At 37.8% G+C, this 18,375-nt stretch overlaps 2 protein-coding genes across 2 annotated transcripts; both read right to left on the bottom strand.

Annotated features, from left to right (window-relative positions):
- Positions 1-187: 187 nt before the first annotated feature.
- Positions 188-4,209, bottom strand: pank2 (pantothenate kinase 2). Its single transcript, XM_046875558.1, has 7 exons — positions 3,835-4,209; positions 2,980-3,332; positions 2,603-2,856; positions 2,252-2,428; positions 1,951-2,074; positions 1,598-1,723; positions 188-1,501 (listed from the first exon to the last, which is right to left on the bottom strand). The coding sequence occupies exons 1-7, from the start codon at positions 4,049-4,051 to the stop codon at positions 1,451-1,453; spliced, it is 1,302 nt and encodes a 433-aa protein (XP_046731514.1). The 5' UTR covers positions 4,052-4,209; the 3' UTR covers positions 188-1,450.
- Positions 4,210-4,784: 575 nt separating this feature from the next.
- Positions 4,785-12,591, bottom strand: mavs (mitochondrial antiviral signaling protein). The gene is given in 6 exon segments (XM_046875534.1): positions 4,785-6,929; positions 6,932-7,460; positions 8,911-9,815; positions 10,028-10,208; positions 10,318-10,447; positions 12,491-12,591. Coding segments are annotated over 5 exon segments (2,103 nt in total). The 5' UTR covers positions 10,441-10,447; positions 12,491-12,591; the 3' UTR covers positions 4,785-6,564.
- Positions 12,592-18,375: the final 5,784 nt, after the last annotated feature.

Genomic DNA, 18,375 nt, shown 5'->3' with positions numbered 1-18,375 from the left:
ACAGTGGGTAAGAGAAAGCACACACTGGCCCTTTCACCGTTATGGAGCGTTTCTCCATGTTTCCGTTTGCGTGATGGGAGTCGCGTCCTTACAGCTCCAAGCCAACATTCATGTGTCTCTGCTTCCACGAAAAAAAAGGCATTTGCAGAAGTCACATGAGTCAGAATAAATATACTGAGTCAAGACGATACGTGAAATAACTTTATTATAAAAAAGAAGGTAGAAAAAGTACAATCTTATTACACTCGATACATCATCTCAACAGCTGTCTGATTGTCTTTTATTCAGGCACATATATTTTCATATATATCATACCAAACATTTGGTTGCTAAACATAACAACTATATCAGACTGAAATGTACCAAGAAAGCTTTGGAGGGGGAAGAATTACAGTTTTACTTCGAGGTAAAAGCAGAACTGTTGGACCGCAACCTCTGTAATTTCCATATCTTTGGTTAGTCCCTGGATGATTGAAGGTCCAGACATCCAAGAAGCTATTATGAAATAGTTTTTGTACAGACACTATAATAAATGCATAAAAATATGCTCCCAAGAGGTAAAGTATATCCACCTAGTTTTACAGGCTGCAGAAAAGTAAAAGTTGATGGACCATGTCTCCTATTAACATTTTTACTGTGTACAGCTCAAAACTGCTTGAATATACATTACAGCAAAAATAAAACTGTTAATCTCACTATATATCATCTCTCTGTATATAATCAACAATTCCTTGAAATGTGTATTATTGTACAACATGTGCCTATTTTATAATCATTAATGCAGAAGGATGAATTGACTGGCCTGGTTTGGTCTCTGCAGACTCTAATATGGGAAATGCATTTCTCATACACATATTTAAGTGCCTTATATCATAAAAATAAAAAAAGGACCTGACTGTGTTTGCTATTGTGTATATATATATATATATACATATAAATCATGGCTTCTGCCTTTAGCACTATAACTAGCAGCAAAATTGCTCTTGGCTAAAAGGCTACCATGGACATAAGTGCTCATCACCCAGAGCAGGGTCCGCAACCAATGGGCAGCAGACCAAATGATTGAGAAAATAAAAACTGTTAAATTTTTGTCATTTTTCGTTTTATTGACTTTCTTGGTTTGCAATGGTGTTTTATTTAGGGGGGAAAAAACTAAATAAAATGACCACCACTGTGTATGTGCAAATTTCCTGTACTTGATTCGATCACAGTATTTTTCTATACATCAATATATTAGCTCTGATTCTACATTAAGGTGAGATGAGCTATATTCATTATATATTATAATTAAATTATTAATTAAACCATATATGTGTAACTACCCCATAATTATATAGCATATAATTATATCTAATTGATAATTATCCATTGTCACATCCTGTGATGGCATAATAGCCAGACAGAGAAGGCATCTGTGGTGAACCTCTAGAATCACTAAGAATGTTGATACTCAAGACGAATTCATCAGTTCCAACAGTGCTCCAACAGCTCCGAAGTAGCCCTTTGAAAATAAAACATAAAGAAAGGTCACTCGTCTTTGTTCTTTCGTTCTTTCTGATTTTCTGTATAGTTTGCTTTAAAACACACACATACACACCTCATGTCTAAGGAACAGAGCTTTAAGCTGTCCTTTACTCCAGTAGTCCAGAGCGTACGCCAGCAACTTCATGGATAATGTGTTCACTCGCAAGAAGTTCCCAACGAACACCACTCTCTCAATGTTCTAAAAAAGACACATTTATCAAACGCATCCTCTGAAAAGAGTTCCTTGAACAATGAAAGAGCACAGTCCACAGCGTGTGCTGCATGGACCCTGGCCACTCATAGCCCTGTACAATGCTGCTTGATCCAGATTCCGCAAGGCAGCACCGTAAAGAGGCTGAGAGACAAGGGCATGGACAAATAGGTCTAAAAACACAAAGCAGGAAAACATGTGACAGGAGGCCATACCTCATTTAGTGCACACATGCGTGTGATTGAACCGATGTTGTTTGTGATGGTGACAAGTGTGGCTCTTGCCAAATCTTCTTTTGAGATGGACTCACGCTTTTCTTTGCACATCATGCTCCCGAAACTGAAAATATATAAATAAAGGTATATATCTACTAGAAACATGCACATATTTAATGTCTACCCTATACATAATGAGAGTAATACGGGAGAAATGTCATTTTATCATCTATCTATATCAGTTTATTGCTAAGTTGGAGTTATAGCTTTGTGTTTGTGACCAGCCACGTTTTATACCTACCTAGACGCCACAGCCCATCCTGGCAAGCCGAATCTCTCATAGTCACCACCATAAATATCTTTGACCAGTTTATCCACATGAGTGCTTTCACCCCTTGAAGCCATTTCCAGCGCCTCTTCAAAAGTGGAGCATCCAGTGAGCAAGCAACACAGCCCTAGGAAAGTACCACCACCCAAACTAGGAAAAGAAACAAATACATTTACAAACTGATTTTACTCCAGTCTTTCTGAGTTACCTTACAAAACCGATTATACTGATCACATCAACCGACTATATGAAATAAAATAATTAAATAACAACGTCATAATAGACATTTAATGAAAATAGTCTTCTTTTTAAGCCCTGACTGACCTCGTTCCAGTCACTCGTTTGTAGCTGTCTTTGGAATAGACAGCCAGAATGCTGACCCCAGAGCCGATGTTGACCAGAAGCAAAGGGTAAGGGTTCTGCAGATCGAAGGCTTTCTGTTCACAGTGATCCGGGTCTGTGGGCTTGTCATAGTAGTAACACTCAGGAGACTCACTGGAGACCACCGAGTCAATGTACAGTATACCCTTAATCAGACAGTCCAACTCGTCCAGCTTCAGAAGCTGCAGATCTGCCATCTTAGAAAGAAGAATCAAGAGCAAGTAGCCATTTAATAAAACAAACTATACTGACATTCAAATCTACACACTGTGATTTATGTTTGAAGGCATTTGCGTTAAACGAATCAGGCATATACATACCGTGCGGAAATCAGCCTCAAACTTGTACGCGCCACCACCAGTGGCACAGAGAGTGGTATGCAGGCTGGAGAAATGCTTGTCGCGGACCATCTGTAGGAAAGCCGGAAGATCATGTGTGGGGAAGCGGATAAAGTGCAGGCTTCCCCTGCGCCCCCACAGAGTCAGGTCCCGCAGTTCCAGGTACACATCTCGAATGCCTGTTTTGCCATAAGCTGTGTGTGAGGTGAGGTAATGGCGGATACTTTTCAGATTTTCCACCTCCTCCTGCTCTTCTTCTGCTGTGATGTCCTTGGGCTCAAAGTAAACCAGCTTGACCAAAGTGCCACCTATATCCATGCCAAACCATGGGAAAGCTAGAAAACCAATAACAAAATATTACAACACTGTGTATAGTGGACAAAAACTTAAATAAAATAAAACACAATCAAATCTTTAATGCTTTACTCATATGCCCTAGTGGTCTGTGGGTAATGTAAAAAAGCGAGTGATTTTATTTTTTTTATGTAACGTTGTAATTTACATTACTTGGAATAAAAGAAACTCTATTATTTTATTCTTAAATGACCTTTCATTAACTGGTTATTTGTAATATGACAGCGATAATAACGTTATACTGTTATACTGTCAATGTTATGATCCTACGTTGTGGGCGTCGTCCCACCTCTACAGTACACACCGGAAAATACTATTTTATATGCAAAAAAATTGGCTTTTATAAGGCTCACATCAAGTAATTGATTGTGTTATTATACAATATCAAATAATATGCCTGTTCCTGCAGCTTTGCGTTTCCTGTGTGAATGTATATCGGTTAAGCGGTGTAGCTAGCTCCCAAACGGAGGAAAAAACACATACGCGGCCTGTTCTTCCTCTGCGAGTCGATCCTCTGCCTCCCCGAGCTCGAGTTCGACACTCGCCGCTCCTTGGGAACGCCTCCGCCGCCAGGGCTGCGCTCTTGGTCCGCTGTAGCGACGTAGCCACAGGGCGCTTCGGCCGTAGTGTGGAGCGCCTGTGTCTCCGCCGTGTCCTCATCTTTGTCCTCGCTGTCACAATAGACACCATTCAGCTCCATGGGAGAGGTGCGTCCGCCTATTTAAAAGTTGTAAAAAATTATAGCATAAGCAAAACATATTAAAAATCAGACCCATACCCGGGCATTCTCTCTAAGCCTTCGTCCATTATAATTACAGAACTGGATCTCCACATGAAATTCACATCTCTGTGTTTACAACACAAGTATTAGCCATATGATTGGTCACAGGAAGGGTGAGTCATGGCAAATGAAATTTCCATGGACCAATCATCAACCTTTCCTGAGATTCAGCAAAGAAATGGGATCTTCTTTATTTCATTATAACAGTGATCACTGTCAACAGTAGTACTGTATTGTTGAGGGATGGTGTACACCAATGTATACTCACGAAGTATAATCTCAGAAATCGGTTTATAGTTACCAAGGTATAGTTGCTATCTAAGGGGGACTCAAGCACAGACAAAACCTCAGACAAATGTTCTGGTCTCGTCTGCACGGGTTATGATTTTATCACTTCCTCTTTCACTCATTCTCCATGATCTTTAACAAATAAAACCGTCAGCAAACTGAAACAGCAACCGGAAAATCAAGATCTTGCTCGTACACCTAACTGAAACTCAACTACACACTGTCATGTGTTAGGCCACACTTCATGTATTGTGTGAAATCTGTGTTTACTTGAGAATACGTCTTACTATTGCATTGTGGCATTCTGCATTATAACTACACTTGCTGCAGTGTGATCCTGTGGATTGAGCAGTCACAGGTGAAATTTTCCCCAGATACCATTTTATTTATTTTCACCTTTTCTTTGCTTACAGTTAATTCATAAACATACACATTTATGTCTGTGCAAATAGCCCATACAGAGCATAGACCAAATTGCCACTTTATAGGACACCTATGTAATTGTTTATATATCGGTACTTGTAACTTAGATTTTTGCCTGTTAATTCATTCCCATGCTGCATATGGGTGTGTTTTATATGTGTAATTTAACTGTAGCCCATCTGTTGCTGGGGAATTTGTCAGTTATCCTCCAACACATCCACTAATAAAAAGAATCCACAACAGAACCACCAATGAACAGATATGATTTGTGTACTACAACATCCAATGCACATCCAATTGTGTACATTTAATGGCCCCTAGACAGTCCTCCCAGACTAGTCATTCTTATTTACTGTGTGTCGATTGTTCTCTTGCTCTTCATCAGTTCTGTTTCTGGGCCGCTACTAGCTAGAGCTTTGTATTAGTGGTTCTCAGTTGTTTAACAATTTTCAATAATGTCACAAACACAAAAAGAAAACTACCAGCTGAATTTTCTCCACCACCCAAATATCTGATCAGTGGTGGTCCTATGGTTTAGTGTCTTTCCCTTCATTGATAGGTAAGAGGGTAGCTGACAGACTGTTCATATGAACTACAAACAGAAAAAAAAGAACTACAGTCTATATCTTTAAACCCAAACAGTATCAATACCATTCAAGGTGTACATAAATAAAGTGACAACTTGGTTTCCAACACACTTTCCAATTCATTAAAACATTTCCAAGAGAGACAGGTACTAATTATACATAAATGTGCACTCGGCTACATATCAAACATGTCTGCAATTTTGCAGTGGCCCATCTGAGTGAGCAAGGCTTTACACATACATTAGAATTAAGGTGGACAGGTCATGAAATCATACATGATAAAATACAAAAAAACAGTATAGACTACACAAATTTGTCTCATAAATGGTTAATATACGAGTGTTGGAATAATTTCATTAAAAAAATAATAAATTGCAATTGGAAACTTCTGTCACTCCTTGTAAGTGCAAACATACTTGGCAATAAAGCTCTTATTAATTCTGATCATTTACTAATATAAGCATAAGGCTTTGAAAAAACCCTACATCCACTGTCAAATTTGGTTAAGACTGTATTCAGTCTCTCAGCTTTAGTACAAAGAGCGATCTCCCACATTAAAATATATTTATAATACATATATATACTGCTTTTTGTATAAGGATCAGTTTGAAGGTGAAAAAAAATCTCTAAAATTACTTTCATGGTATTTCATTCGGTCTTATTTTTGGAGCGAGTGGAGTCAGTGCTCTAATGTCAGGATTAAACGACAAAACATTCAATAATATATAACAGTTACAATTAGAGTGCAGAATATTGCAGAAGAAGCCACAGGAAATGCATGTCTTGTAAGGCAGTATGCTCATAATACAATGTGAACACAGATTTGCTGACTGAAAATGCTTGAATAAAAGAAAAAGAAAACGTGCTTAAACATGTACATAATGCACACACAGCTAAGTTAACTAACTGTAGGTTAGAAATCAAAGGGGTTGAATACCAAGTTTTACAGGGTCAACTACTGATTTAAAGGACGTCAAATGCAATGTACCTTGATCGGTGAAACCTGGTCAGTTAATGGACACAATATAGTGTACAGGTAATAAATAGAATGGCTAATACCTCCCTGTGTTACATGTCTAATGGTAAGATAATTTCTTTTTACGGCACCAGTGGTTGTGCAAAGCTGCCCTAATATTAGTGCTTGAACTTTAAGGCTAAAAAAACAGCAGTCATACCAATAGCTGCAGCTGCAATAAGGTGCCAGTTAGACTGAAGTCGATGCAGCATTCCACTGGAGTCTTCTCTCTGCTCTGACTGAACGATGTTAACCAGGCCTGAAGCATTTAATTCTGACTCTTGAAAAGAAGCTTTGACTCGTGTTGTGTTGGGTGCTAAACCTGCAGCCGAAGTAGAAGTGGCATTATTTCTCTGTATGCTCTGTGAACTGTACTGGCTGGGTTTATCTTCAGAAACAGACTTAACAAGACTCTCCGATTCACCTTTTGTGAGCGGCCTAACTATGCTTGGAGACTGACCACTGAGATTTTGAACTGATGCCCTTCTGAAACCTTAACAATGTGTCTTCCTATCCGAGGCTCTGCCTGCAAACTTTGACAGACAGACTCATAGTGATCTTCCACTGGCTGATTGGGATAGGAATTATTATCACCTTCTGCAAAGCCATTTTTCAGTGTCACAGGACTGTCATGTCGAACAGGCACTATAGGATTAGAAACAATCTGTGATGGAACACTTGTGGTGGAAGAGCTGATCATCAGGTCATCAGAAGTGAGTGACACCAACACTTCGACAGGTTCTTGAGCCCTGTGGGGGTTAAGCACAGTTTGAAGAGCAGCTGGCTGAAATGGTAAACGGTGTGTGGCCACATTGCTGATCTGTGGAAGATCAGAACCGACTGAAAAAGGTTCTTCTCCTGTTAGGATTCCAGGCTTGCTGAAATTCTCTTCACCTTCCGTGGTAACATTAGACATACAGCCAGCAATGGCATCTGCAGATGCTGTAGGTATGACCTGTGATGTTTCCTGAGGCTGGCAGATTTGAGCGACTGTAGTTTGTGCCCTCTTCACAACCTGCAGAGAAAATGGAAATTTGTAAATAAGCAAAATGTGTTAATATACACTGTAGACTGTAGAACATATACTCTCTAAGCACAAGCTATAGGTTTCTATAGATATATATTTGAAAATCATACATCATATTTGAAGGCATATAGCAGGTAACTTGCACTGAATAACAGATCTAATGTAGTAGCAAGAGAAACAGGACAGAAAGAAGGTTTAATGGGTCTACAATGGCTTATATATGCTAAATATTTTGCTTCAACATACCTGCTGGTGTAATAAATACAAACTTCATTCAATAGTAAATAGTTTCCAGAAAGTACACGTAATCCCAGAGTTACGATAGAGATGTGTTAAATTTTACTACATCATAACTTGAAAATAATGTAAATCAAGGTGTGGCCTGTCCTTCCCAGGAATCTTAAAGAATGGTGATCAGTATGGGCTAGTATACTGTAATTTGTTCATAATTTAACAATTTACAGTACAACATTTAGCAAATATAAAAAAGAAATTTACACTACCGTAATGTAGTAACTTTACAGTATTTATGTATGTGGCAATAGACACAAGCATGAGCACCGGGGGGTGGAGCCAGACACCCTCTGTCTCTGTGTCCAGAGACTCCGATAAAAAGAAGAGAGACAAACGAAAATTTGAGACACCAAAAACACCAAGAACTGAACTCAGTCGACCGCTGGCAAGAGTAAAGCATCTCACAAGGTGGGACACATCCTGGAAGCATCCTAACCTACTGTACAATTTCTTTGAATCGATATCATAATCGTGAGATTGAAAAATCTTAAATCGAACCATCGTAATTCAGGGACTACCTGTGTTGGAGCAGTGTAAAGAAATTTTCTATAGACCAATAGCTACAAGAAATAATTTGTTGTTCGGTGCAATAATAATAAATCAATAATACATAAAAAATAACAACAAATTCGAATCGTGACTTCACTTTTAGAAATTAGTTTTTGAATTGAATCGAGATTTTAATCCAGTTTGAAGTTTTAGGGCAATATTGATGAAGAAAAATGATGACAAAGTATTCCGCAAAATAATGTGCATCAAAAAATGATACAGAGGTTAATTATTTACTATATTTTATATATCAATTTTAAAAAAATGTATGAATTCTAACAAAGATTTTTTATGGAATAAACACGTCTGGCCTGGGATCTAAAAATGATTGACAGAAAATCTTCTACATAATGAGTAATGTGAGTTACATGGGAGAGATAAAGCTCAAAAGTTGGTGCTTTAGTGTTGTTTAAGAGCTATTAAATACCTCTCTCTAACTGGTATAACATATTTTAAATCTATGAGTTTAAACTGGGACTCCAGGTGTTCAAACAGTGGAAAGCCATTACATTCAGAATTAACAGAATGCAGTGTTATCATTAATTATTTAACAATAAATATATATTAAATAGATACAGTATATCTTATATATTACCTGACTGATTGCTGGGTTGTTCTGTGAGTCTTGGTCTAAGACAGTCCCAGGAGGGTTTGTGTCTTGGACTGGGTTTTTAACAGAACTGGTACTGTCTGTGGCTGCTGCAGGAAATGTGCTTTTCTCAGGTGAAGCAGAAGGCTGGGAAATGGTGGTAGATTTGTTAACTTGGGAGGATGTGGTTGTTTGGTTAGTAGAAAGGGTGGGTGCAGCAACTGAGGAAACGGCAGTTAGGGCTGGTTCTTTACTTTGCCCAACAGGGGGAGTCACCTTTGGAGCAAGAACTGGAGAAGGGGGCCTTACAGGTGGTGCTAACACCAACACTGGAGGGTCAACAGGGTGGGCTAGTTCGCACTGAGACTGTTTTGAAACCTCTTGGGGTGAAACTATGGAAGGGGGTGAAGTCAAAACTGGAGAGGCTATGTTAGAACAGGGCTTTTGGAGAGAATTTATAGGTACAGGATCAGCTGAGATTTCGTCATTCACTTTGGATGTTTCTCTTTGACCGACTGCGACTCCACTTTGCTCAATAGACGGAGTCAGTGTAAGAGCAGTAAGATGGGATGTTTCAGTAGGAACATATACTGGAACATCTGGGGCTGAAACTAAAGTGGGGGTTTCAGTCAATGCTGGAGCACCTTTGTTGGAATTGGGTCCTGGAGTAGGATTTATAGTAGAAGGAGAAGCTTTCTGAGCTGGGCCATCCACTGAAGGTGTCAAGAAAGGTGGCGTGAAGTGTGGGGGTCTATGGATTGTCACTGTGGTAACTGTTGATGAAGCTTCTGATGGGGCTGGAGTTGGTGCAGCAGCAGTAAGGGCAGGGGCAGGAGGTGCTGCAGGAGGTGCTGCAGGAGGTGCTGCAGGAGGAACAGGATCTAAAGCAGCAGAAGGGGCTGTCATCCAGGCTGAAGATAAAAAGCATAGAAATGAAATCCAACAAATTCAGAGAAGAAATTTGTAAAGTTAGAAAGAACATATTAGCTACATCAAACCCATTTAAAACAATAGTAAAAAAAATACTACATGTAAAAAAATCTTTATTGTGTGTTGCTTAAATTAGTTATTTAGCTTAAAAAAGGGGTGAATGTCCTCAGATGTACATTAATTAATAACTTACTGTTAATTCCCCTTATATTGTCGTACGCTTCACTGATTTCATTGGCAAATGCTTCTTGCTCGCATGTTCGCAGTGCTTTTATAAAGTGATCTGGCCACTTCTCTCGTCTGCGTAGGTTATCAAGAAGCACCATCATAGCACAATAGTTTCCGGCAGTTTCTCGTTTAGCTTCTATCTCCTCCTGCAACACCAATCAGGATATATATAAAAACTTTAAAAATGAAATCTTTCCAATTTATTGCAAAAAAAAGTTTGAAAGCGCATTTTGCGCAGTGTGTTGCGTATGTTACCCGATCAGAAATTGTGAGGCAGGGTAAGAAAGCGATGATTTCTCTTACTCTAACTTTCGACGCCAAATTACCCATCATTTTTCTTATAACATCATTATACAGCTTGTCTTCTGCATATGCCATCTTGACGCTGTCAGAAAAAGAGGAGATATTTAGTGGGTGAGCTAATGCTGATAGAAACATTTAAATGTGCACATTTGCAGTAAATGTAGTAGCTGCTTTACTTTGTTAGATTTTGTGTGGTGGAAATAAAGGCTTTGAATATTACTCTTCTCAACTCGTTGTCCCAAAATAAAAAAAAAAACAGAATGCTTACATAAGGAATTTTCCATTAAACTGCAGCTCGTGTTCTACAAAAATTTATAATGATCTAATAAGATTGGTTTGCTGGTATGATGTTAACACTTCAGTTCACTGGAGGGCAAATCTACTAGTAAATGAAAGTGAAAATGGCTACACATTAAATGTTTTGGAAACCCCGAAGCTTTTCTGGTCAAATTTACTATGAAAGGAACATTAAATGTAACTACAAAGAAGTCTTAGGCAATAAAAAACAGTTATTGTGCAAGTAAATGTAACAAAAAATCAAGAAAAAAAAACCTTTCTTCAGTGAATGAAACTCTTACCATTACTGTCTTAATCACCCAAAATTACCAATCAAGGTGTTTTTAGATGTTTATAAAAACAAGGACATGCACTGTCATACATTCTCTATACTTCTTACCATCCACAGATCTTATCCTTTCTGTTTACACTTTCTTTCTGTTGATTAACTACAAACAATGTACTTATATGATGCAGCAACTTGGCACTTCATTTCATGGTTTGTATTAACATTTTGTTTAAACTATAAGCATTTGGCTAAATGAACTGCAAAACAATCCAGATCCTTTTACAAACTTCACCAACTGATATTTAAAAATCAGTGCAATGTCATGACCTTGAAATGGAGAAAGAACCTTTGGAATTTGGTCATGTCTCAGTTCCTCCACACATGATTGAAACTATAAGGACCTGGACATCATCCAGCTGGAGACCAATCAATGATCTCTAGACTCCAGCCAAATGCCTACTGTAAACATTGACAAGGTTTTAGGCTGATTCTGTGTTATAGATTCACGTCAGATACGGAGCAACTGTTTATTATATTGTATTAATTGTGCATACTTATATTTATAATAAATCTATAAAAATCGCCCATCAATATGCAACTCTACATGCATGTTTTGTTTGAAGAGTTTGGAGATTGCTGAGAATTTCGGAAAAATCTCTTGCGACAGACCGAAAGATGTAACAGCTTCTGCTTTCTGACATATCAGGACTGTGTGATGAATGTGAGCATGCTTTCATTCACACTGGAAACATTCATGTTCTGTTTTGACTCTCATTTATAAATGTACCTGCAAATATCCTGCAAAGTACAGTTAGTCTGAGGTCTGACACTAAAGAGAAAAGTCTCTGTTATAACACTTATTAAATATTGTTAAATATAAGTACAGTACGTTGAATATGCTATACTGTTTTCCTGATCATACAAACAAGGCGACAATGTCTACAATCATATTTAGACATTCCTTTGTGGGAAATACAGTAGGGTTTATTCATGACCCTTCACCTCTATTCATTAGTTGCCTTCAAATGCAGACTAAATCCACACAGTAATTAAAGCTTTATAAAGAGGGATGGTAGAAGGGTGCGTTATTCAAGAAACGTCAAGGGCAAATGTTACAATCTACCTGCCAGAAGTGTCCTCTAAACACCTGGGTCACCACTCAACTTGTTGAAAGTGCACTTTAAGATACGAGCGAAGTCGAAAGGACAAGAGCAATAGACTTTAGAGCAAAGAGGAGCATGGCGACATGAGTGTTTTCACAAAATAACTGCGCAAATCGCAGACCAGTAAAACATTGATACTGCAATCCAGTGACCACCTAGCAAAGTCTTTGTGCTGACCACGTTTCTATAAAAATGAGTTCAGTCTCCTCACGAGTGGTGAAGATAATTTCTGCAGATTATTATTGCTGTAAACCGAATGTTTATGCTAGGCAGCTGCTATGGCTCTGGAACTGATACACGCAGAAGCCCTATACTGTAGCACTATGAATATGAACTATTAATATGCGCCTAAGGAGCTCTGGCACTGCTGTGAAAAAAAATATCAGCTTTACCGTACATTTAGATCGTGATGTCCAAGACCTTTTCTACAAATCGGACTTGACTTTCAATCTGCGAGCTGTCTTCCGCAAGTGCAGGGTAAAGCCCCGCCCACAGCGCCGCTTCATTCTCATTGGCCCGCAAAACTGTGTGAACTGACGCACACTCTCACTGTCCACTTTCTCAGAGACGCTACAGCGATGCGCGATACCGATTCTTTTCCCTTCGATCCGATACCAAGTACCTTCAATACACCAGTGTCGTCGAGATCGATACCGATACTTTTTTTTAAATTGTATTTTTGTGCTAATATAATCAATATACTGTATAACCAATATTTGTAAAACTTACTGCAAAAAGCTGTCAAATAGCAACAGTAAAATACAGTATAGTCCAAAAAAGTGCATTACTGTAGCAGATGACCCGAAAATAAAACGTTAATTTCTTTAACACACGATTTTAATGTAAATGTTGCTAAAATTAGTGTAAACATACAACAATGCCACAATCATGTAATTACACTAAAATTACCCCCATATATTATAATTATATTACAATCTGCTATAATAACTATATACAGTCAGTAGCTTTGTATGTGTTGCGTGTGTGTGTGTGCACAAGCAAGTAATTACTTTAAAATTACAGTCATTATTCTATGCTTTTTTGAGCATCGCATTCCATATTTAGTCCCAATTTGCTTATATAATTCCCTCCACTCTACTGGAAAGATGTTTCACTAGATTTTGAAGGGTTCTTGTGGAGGTTTGTGTTCGTAAAGTAGGGAGGTAGATTCATAGAGCTCGCTTTGCACAAGAGCACACACACACACACACACACACACACACACACACATGTATGTATGTATGTATGTATGTATGTATGTATGTGTGTGTGTGTGTGTGTGTGTGTGTGTGTGTGTGTGTGTGTGTATTTTTGTGTGTATTTTCTTGACTTTGTGTCCAGCCCTTCGCTCAGGTGAGGTCAGGTAAACATCCGAATATCATTGTATTTATTTAACTTGTCCGGGCGTTTGTGTTTTACATAATTACCAACTACTAACTATTAACTTACCTTACGCTCGGTCCGTTAGGGTTAAAGTGTTAAGACGCGCTTCGGAGACACCTCTGGGAACGAATGTGACACCTGTGTGTGTTTCAGGTTAAACCAACGTTATTTCAACCACCCCCGCCCCGCCCCGCCCCGCCCCGTCATGTGGTCACGTGTTTTCTAGGTACGCTTGTGTCGTCACCAAAGTCTCGCTTGTGTTGTTACCATAGTAACACATCAACGTTTGCACGGGATTTCGCTTTAGCAACATTACAATGGACAGTTTCACTTTGTAAACACCAGTTTAAACAGTTGGTTGCTCACCTAAAGGTGCACAGAGCAGAGTGAAGACCTGTGAACTGAGCAGTTAGAGGATGCACATCTGTATTCACTGTAAAATCTTCATTTACTTCCCATACGTCCAGAAATCACAGACAAGGCTCTGAAAATTGTGATTTGTGGCTCAATCAGAAAATCACATTCTGAAAGTCCTTCCACAAGTGTGCAATAGCGTCATACATGAAACTGCCAGTGTGTCAGGTGCTGGAGACACTGTAGAGAACATGTGTAATTTCAGGGACTTGTATCACAGAACTGTGTGTATGTTTTACATAGAATTACAGCGAAAAAAAAAACAATTCCAGCATCTATTGTTGAAATGTTTTTCACAAGATTAAGAATATGCATGATAGAATAGAATAGACTTTATTTGTCACATATACATTACAGCACAGTGAAATTTTGTTCTTCGCATATCCCAGTTTGCTCGGACGCTGTGGTCAGAGCGCAGGGTCGGCCATGATACGACGCCGTTGGAGCACAGAGGGTTAAGGGCCTTGCTCAAGGGCCCAAGAGTGGCAGCTTGGCGATACCGGGGCTTGAACGGCCGATTTTCCCGATCAGTAATCAGATTTAGGACAGACATATACTCTGAACAGATTATTCATGCTTTTGAAAGATTTGTCAGTATCAGATGAAGACACTGTTTTTTTTATACAGGGCCTATAAAAACAGCATACATTAAAGCCCAGTGCTTTAAATAAATGTTTAAGTATGTTCAGGCCAATAGGATCGTTTTAGGCAGATATGAGAACAGAGTAGAAACATTTGAATATTATGTTCCTGTTTTAAACATTTTAGAAAATATACTGTTTTTTGGCAGGTTTTTGGCATGAGCTCATGTCAAAAGATCCTTATGACACTTCCATACCTGATGTTCTCTGTGACATGAGTAATTGTAAGGTGTTTATATCCAATACCTAAAAATAAAAAGGTAAACACCGTTACCGTTACTCATGTCACAGAGAACATCAAAAACACAGCACGTTCACACTTACTCACACCTACAGCTAGTTTAGCATAGCCACTCAACAGTACATCAGCAAATCAGCATCTGTTGACTGGCTATGTTAAACTAGCCATAGGTGTGAATGAGTGTGAACGTGCTGTGTTTTTACCTCAGGTGTTGTATCCAGGTTGGTAAAGGAGCCTGTGGGCCTCAGCAAACAGAAACAGGAGATTGTGCTCCTCATGATGGATACACAGTTATTAACATCACAGGAGAGGTATAAGAACAAACAACAATTTAGCATGGTTATTTTTATTCCTTAAATGTGTAATAAACAATGATAAACACCAATCGCTTTTTTCCATTTCAAGTTATTTCAGAGAAAATTGTGGGATGTTTTTTTTCCCTGGTGAAGTATCAGATTTGTCCATGTCTGCTTAGCATTAGTTATACTTGACCCCAATCTGCACTTTAGACTGGCCAGTTATACTTAGTGCTGTTTTATCAGAGCTAGCCATGATGATAGTGATAAAGATGAACTTGAGTACTAAAAATGAAATGTACGTATAGAGTACAACAAGTGGTTTGGAAAAATAAATACTGACCACTTGAATGATAGTGAGCCCATAATCCTCTCAACTCCACACGACAGAAATGTATTGAAGATTCTAAAGAAATAAGGTACAGAGCTTTCATGCTTTGTAGTTAATGTAAATAAAGAAATATCATGAGACATTATTGTGTATGGTAACACCAACATCTGAATACTGTTTATGTTGATATCTTTGGTAAAATGCTCAGTGAGTCAGATACAGGCATACAGGTTTCATCTGATAGAATGTTTATGAATGTGATCATATAGAATGTAGAACGTAACATCATTCTTTAAAGATACTGTATTAAAAAAAAAGATTATAAAAAAGAGTAAGTACAAAATAAAATCAGCCCATGTCTAATGTTAGTAAAGTAAAGATATACTATACAGGCAACAATAAGGTGTGTAAACACATCATGCATAAATTTGGATTAAATATTTTAGAATATTAACAATTTAATGGTAGCTGTTCGTCAGAAGACAATGTTTTGTTAACATTCTGACATTCACGAGTTTATTCAAATCAAATTTCAACAAGGGTCTTAACCAGTCAGGAAAGAATGCTGTGTATACTGTATAAGAACAGAGAAAAGCCTGAATAATTGGAGAGTAGTGTCGTAGTACCTACATATTGGTCTTAAGGCCATTTTCTTTAAAGGTCTTGGTCTTGCCTTTGTCTTGGTCTTAAACTAAGAGGAGTTGGGATTTTATTTCAAGGCCAGTGTATACTACAACTGGGGGGATATCACTAAACTTGCCAGTGCATTGTCTGATTAATTTGTTAACATCATGAATGTGATTAGAAGTAAAACTTTGTGCTTTAAATGCAATCAGTAACTTATTTCTAATTCGAAATCACTTATTACTGCTGCTAGTCCTAAATGAACAATAGAGACAAAAATGTCACCAAAATTAATAAAAATGGCCAGAAATTCAAGATATGATTGCAAAAAAAAAAGTACTTGTATGAGAACTCTTTATTCTTATAACATCGGACATAATTAAGCAAACGTTGGACACATTGATATAGGTTTTTGCTTGGAATCATTGAAAATGGGATGTAATTTGGTTCCAAACAAATACACAGCAAAACTATTGTACATTTCACTAAACAGTGAAACATATTGGTGAAAATTCATGTCCATAATTCACAGTGACTGGTTATGAGCAGCAGGATTCCAAGTACAGTTTAATTATTACTCTTTTAATACTTATAATTCTATTATTGTTTATTGGAAGTCCACAGACTGCTAAAGAAATATCTTGGGTATTTACAGGTTTTCCGCATTTTAAACGAGTGTTTGGCATTTTTTCTTGCCCAAAGATGGTAATGTGTTAGGTGGATGATAAGACATAGCAATTAAGAGTTGAATAATGATCTTAATTTCAGCGTATTTTAAATGGTTTGCTCATAAAACAAGGAAAATTCCAGCATATAAAATTCACTCTTGCAATGACTTATGGGGTTATGTTTATTTTTCAGACGAATTTGAGGAGTGCTGTTTTGGTCTTGGTCTTGACTACGACACTATGATAGATCTAAAATCAGTCTGGGGAAAAAACTTACCACAAGGAACTCTTGCTTTGTTACAGTTTTTCTCAGTTGCTTTGAAACATTTCTCAAATCATCCTTGATATTTGCAAACTAGTAAATGCATTCTCAAACAATTTGTACATACAGCTAACTACATTGGATTTCTTGCAAAAGCCTGTACTTTTCTCAAAATCCTACATCTCTCAAAAGTATTTGTGTCAATGAGCATGTCATTCCCATCAGAATGAAAAGTCCCTTTGTCATTGTTTAAAAACAAGATCATCAAAATGTTTATTCATGTTGTCAGTATGATTGTGCAGTTTCAGCATTCTTGATATAAACTATGGTTTAGATTAAAATGACTAAAATTCACAAAATTTTACTTCCTTCTGTTTGGCATCTTTAAATTTCAGCTGCACAAATGTATTTATTTGATTTGTATTGATTGCAGGAGACCAGGCAGGATTCACACTTTTACTGTACAAGCATTTGTTTTTTAGTTGTTCATCCATTTTCAGAATGTATAATTGTTTGTTTTGCTGTCTGTATACACTCTCCAATTGAAGGGTCACAAGATTCACCTTTGACCTGTTTTAGAGAACTAGTTGATTATTGGTTGATCCGATGCCGTACACTCTCCTTCATTAGTGACATTCAAGATTCATCTGCTCAATTCATATTTACAAAATAAAAAAGTTTAATAGAAATTTTAGATGACAACTGGTTTAACCATTTTGCATTCAATGACTTATACAATGAACTGACACTGAGATGTTTTGGGGATTAAGACTCACCCCCAAACAGTAAAATATACTTTGGTCAACATGACAAACAACTGATAATGTGGGAAACAGTGGACATTTGTACACAATTGATTAAATGAATGTACAAAAGCATTTGCAATTTGATCAAAGCAGCAAGAAATGACTTAATGATGTGGAGATTGAACAAGTCGTTTTGAGAATTTCATTTCTGATCTGAGAAACGCCCCAAAGCAACTGAGAAAAACTGTAATGGCATTGTTTCAGCTAACATCTGACCTAATTGGTTAAAATCATGTTAGTGGGATATCACCACAAGTGTCATAAGCACCATTATTAGTGTGCTGCATAAATATGAGTAGCAAGATTCATATGTGCTTTTACAATATCCCATTCCACATTCAATCCCTCAAATGCAGTTATAATAATCTCTGCACTTCTGGGAAGATGCGTCACTAGATTTTATAATCAGGTTCTGATGTAGGGTCTTCACTTCATATCCTTAGGTGTTTAATAGGATTGTGGTCAGAGCTCTATAGCAGGCCACACAAGATCTTTCACTCCAACAAATGGAAACCATATCCTCATAGAACTGGCTTTGTGCACAGGGGTATTGTCATGCTGGAACAGATTTGGGCCTCCTAATTAAAGTGAAGGGAAAATTATACGCTATTCCATC

This window comes from Silurus meridionalis, chromosome 2 (genome assembly GCF_014805685.1).
Source record: "Silurus meridionalis isolate SWU-2019-XX chromosome 2, ASM1480568v1, whole genome shotgun sequence".
In the NCBI taxonomy this organism is placed as follows: domain Eukaryota; kingdom Metazoa; phylum Chordata; class Actinopteri; order Siluriformes; family Siluridae; genus Silurus; species Silurus meridionalis.
The sequence above is the reverse complement of the archived record's forward strand: the minus strand, read 5'-3'. Positions and strand labels throughout refer to the sequence as shown.

What these genes read in the sequence shown, in the direction of transcription:
- pank2 (XM_046875558.1), bottom strand. Translation starts at nt 4,051, where the DNA reads ATGGAGCTGAATGGTGTCTATTGTGACAGCGAGGACAAAGATGAGGAC. An exon ending in GGATGGGCTGTGGCGTCTAG is followed by an intron (nt 2,075 to 2,251) that starts GTAGGTATAAAA and finishes ATATATTTTCAG; the next exon opens with TTTCGGGAGCATGATGTGCA. An exon ending in CTCTGTTCCTTAGACATGAG is followed by an intron (nt 1,502 to 1,597) that starts GTGTGTATGTGT and finishes TTATTTTCAAAG; the next exon opens with GGCTACTTCGGAGCTGTTGG.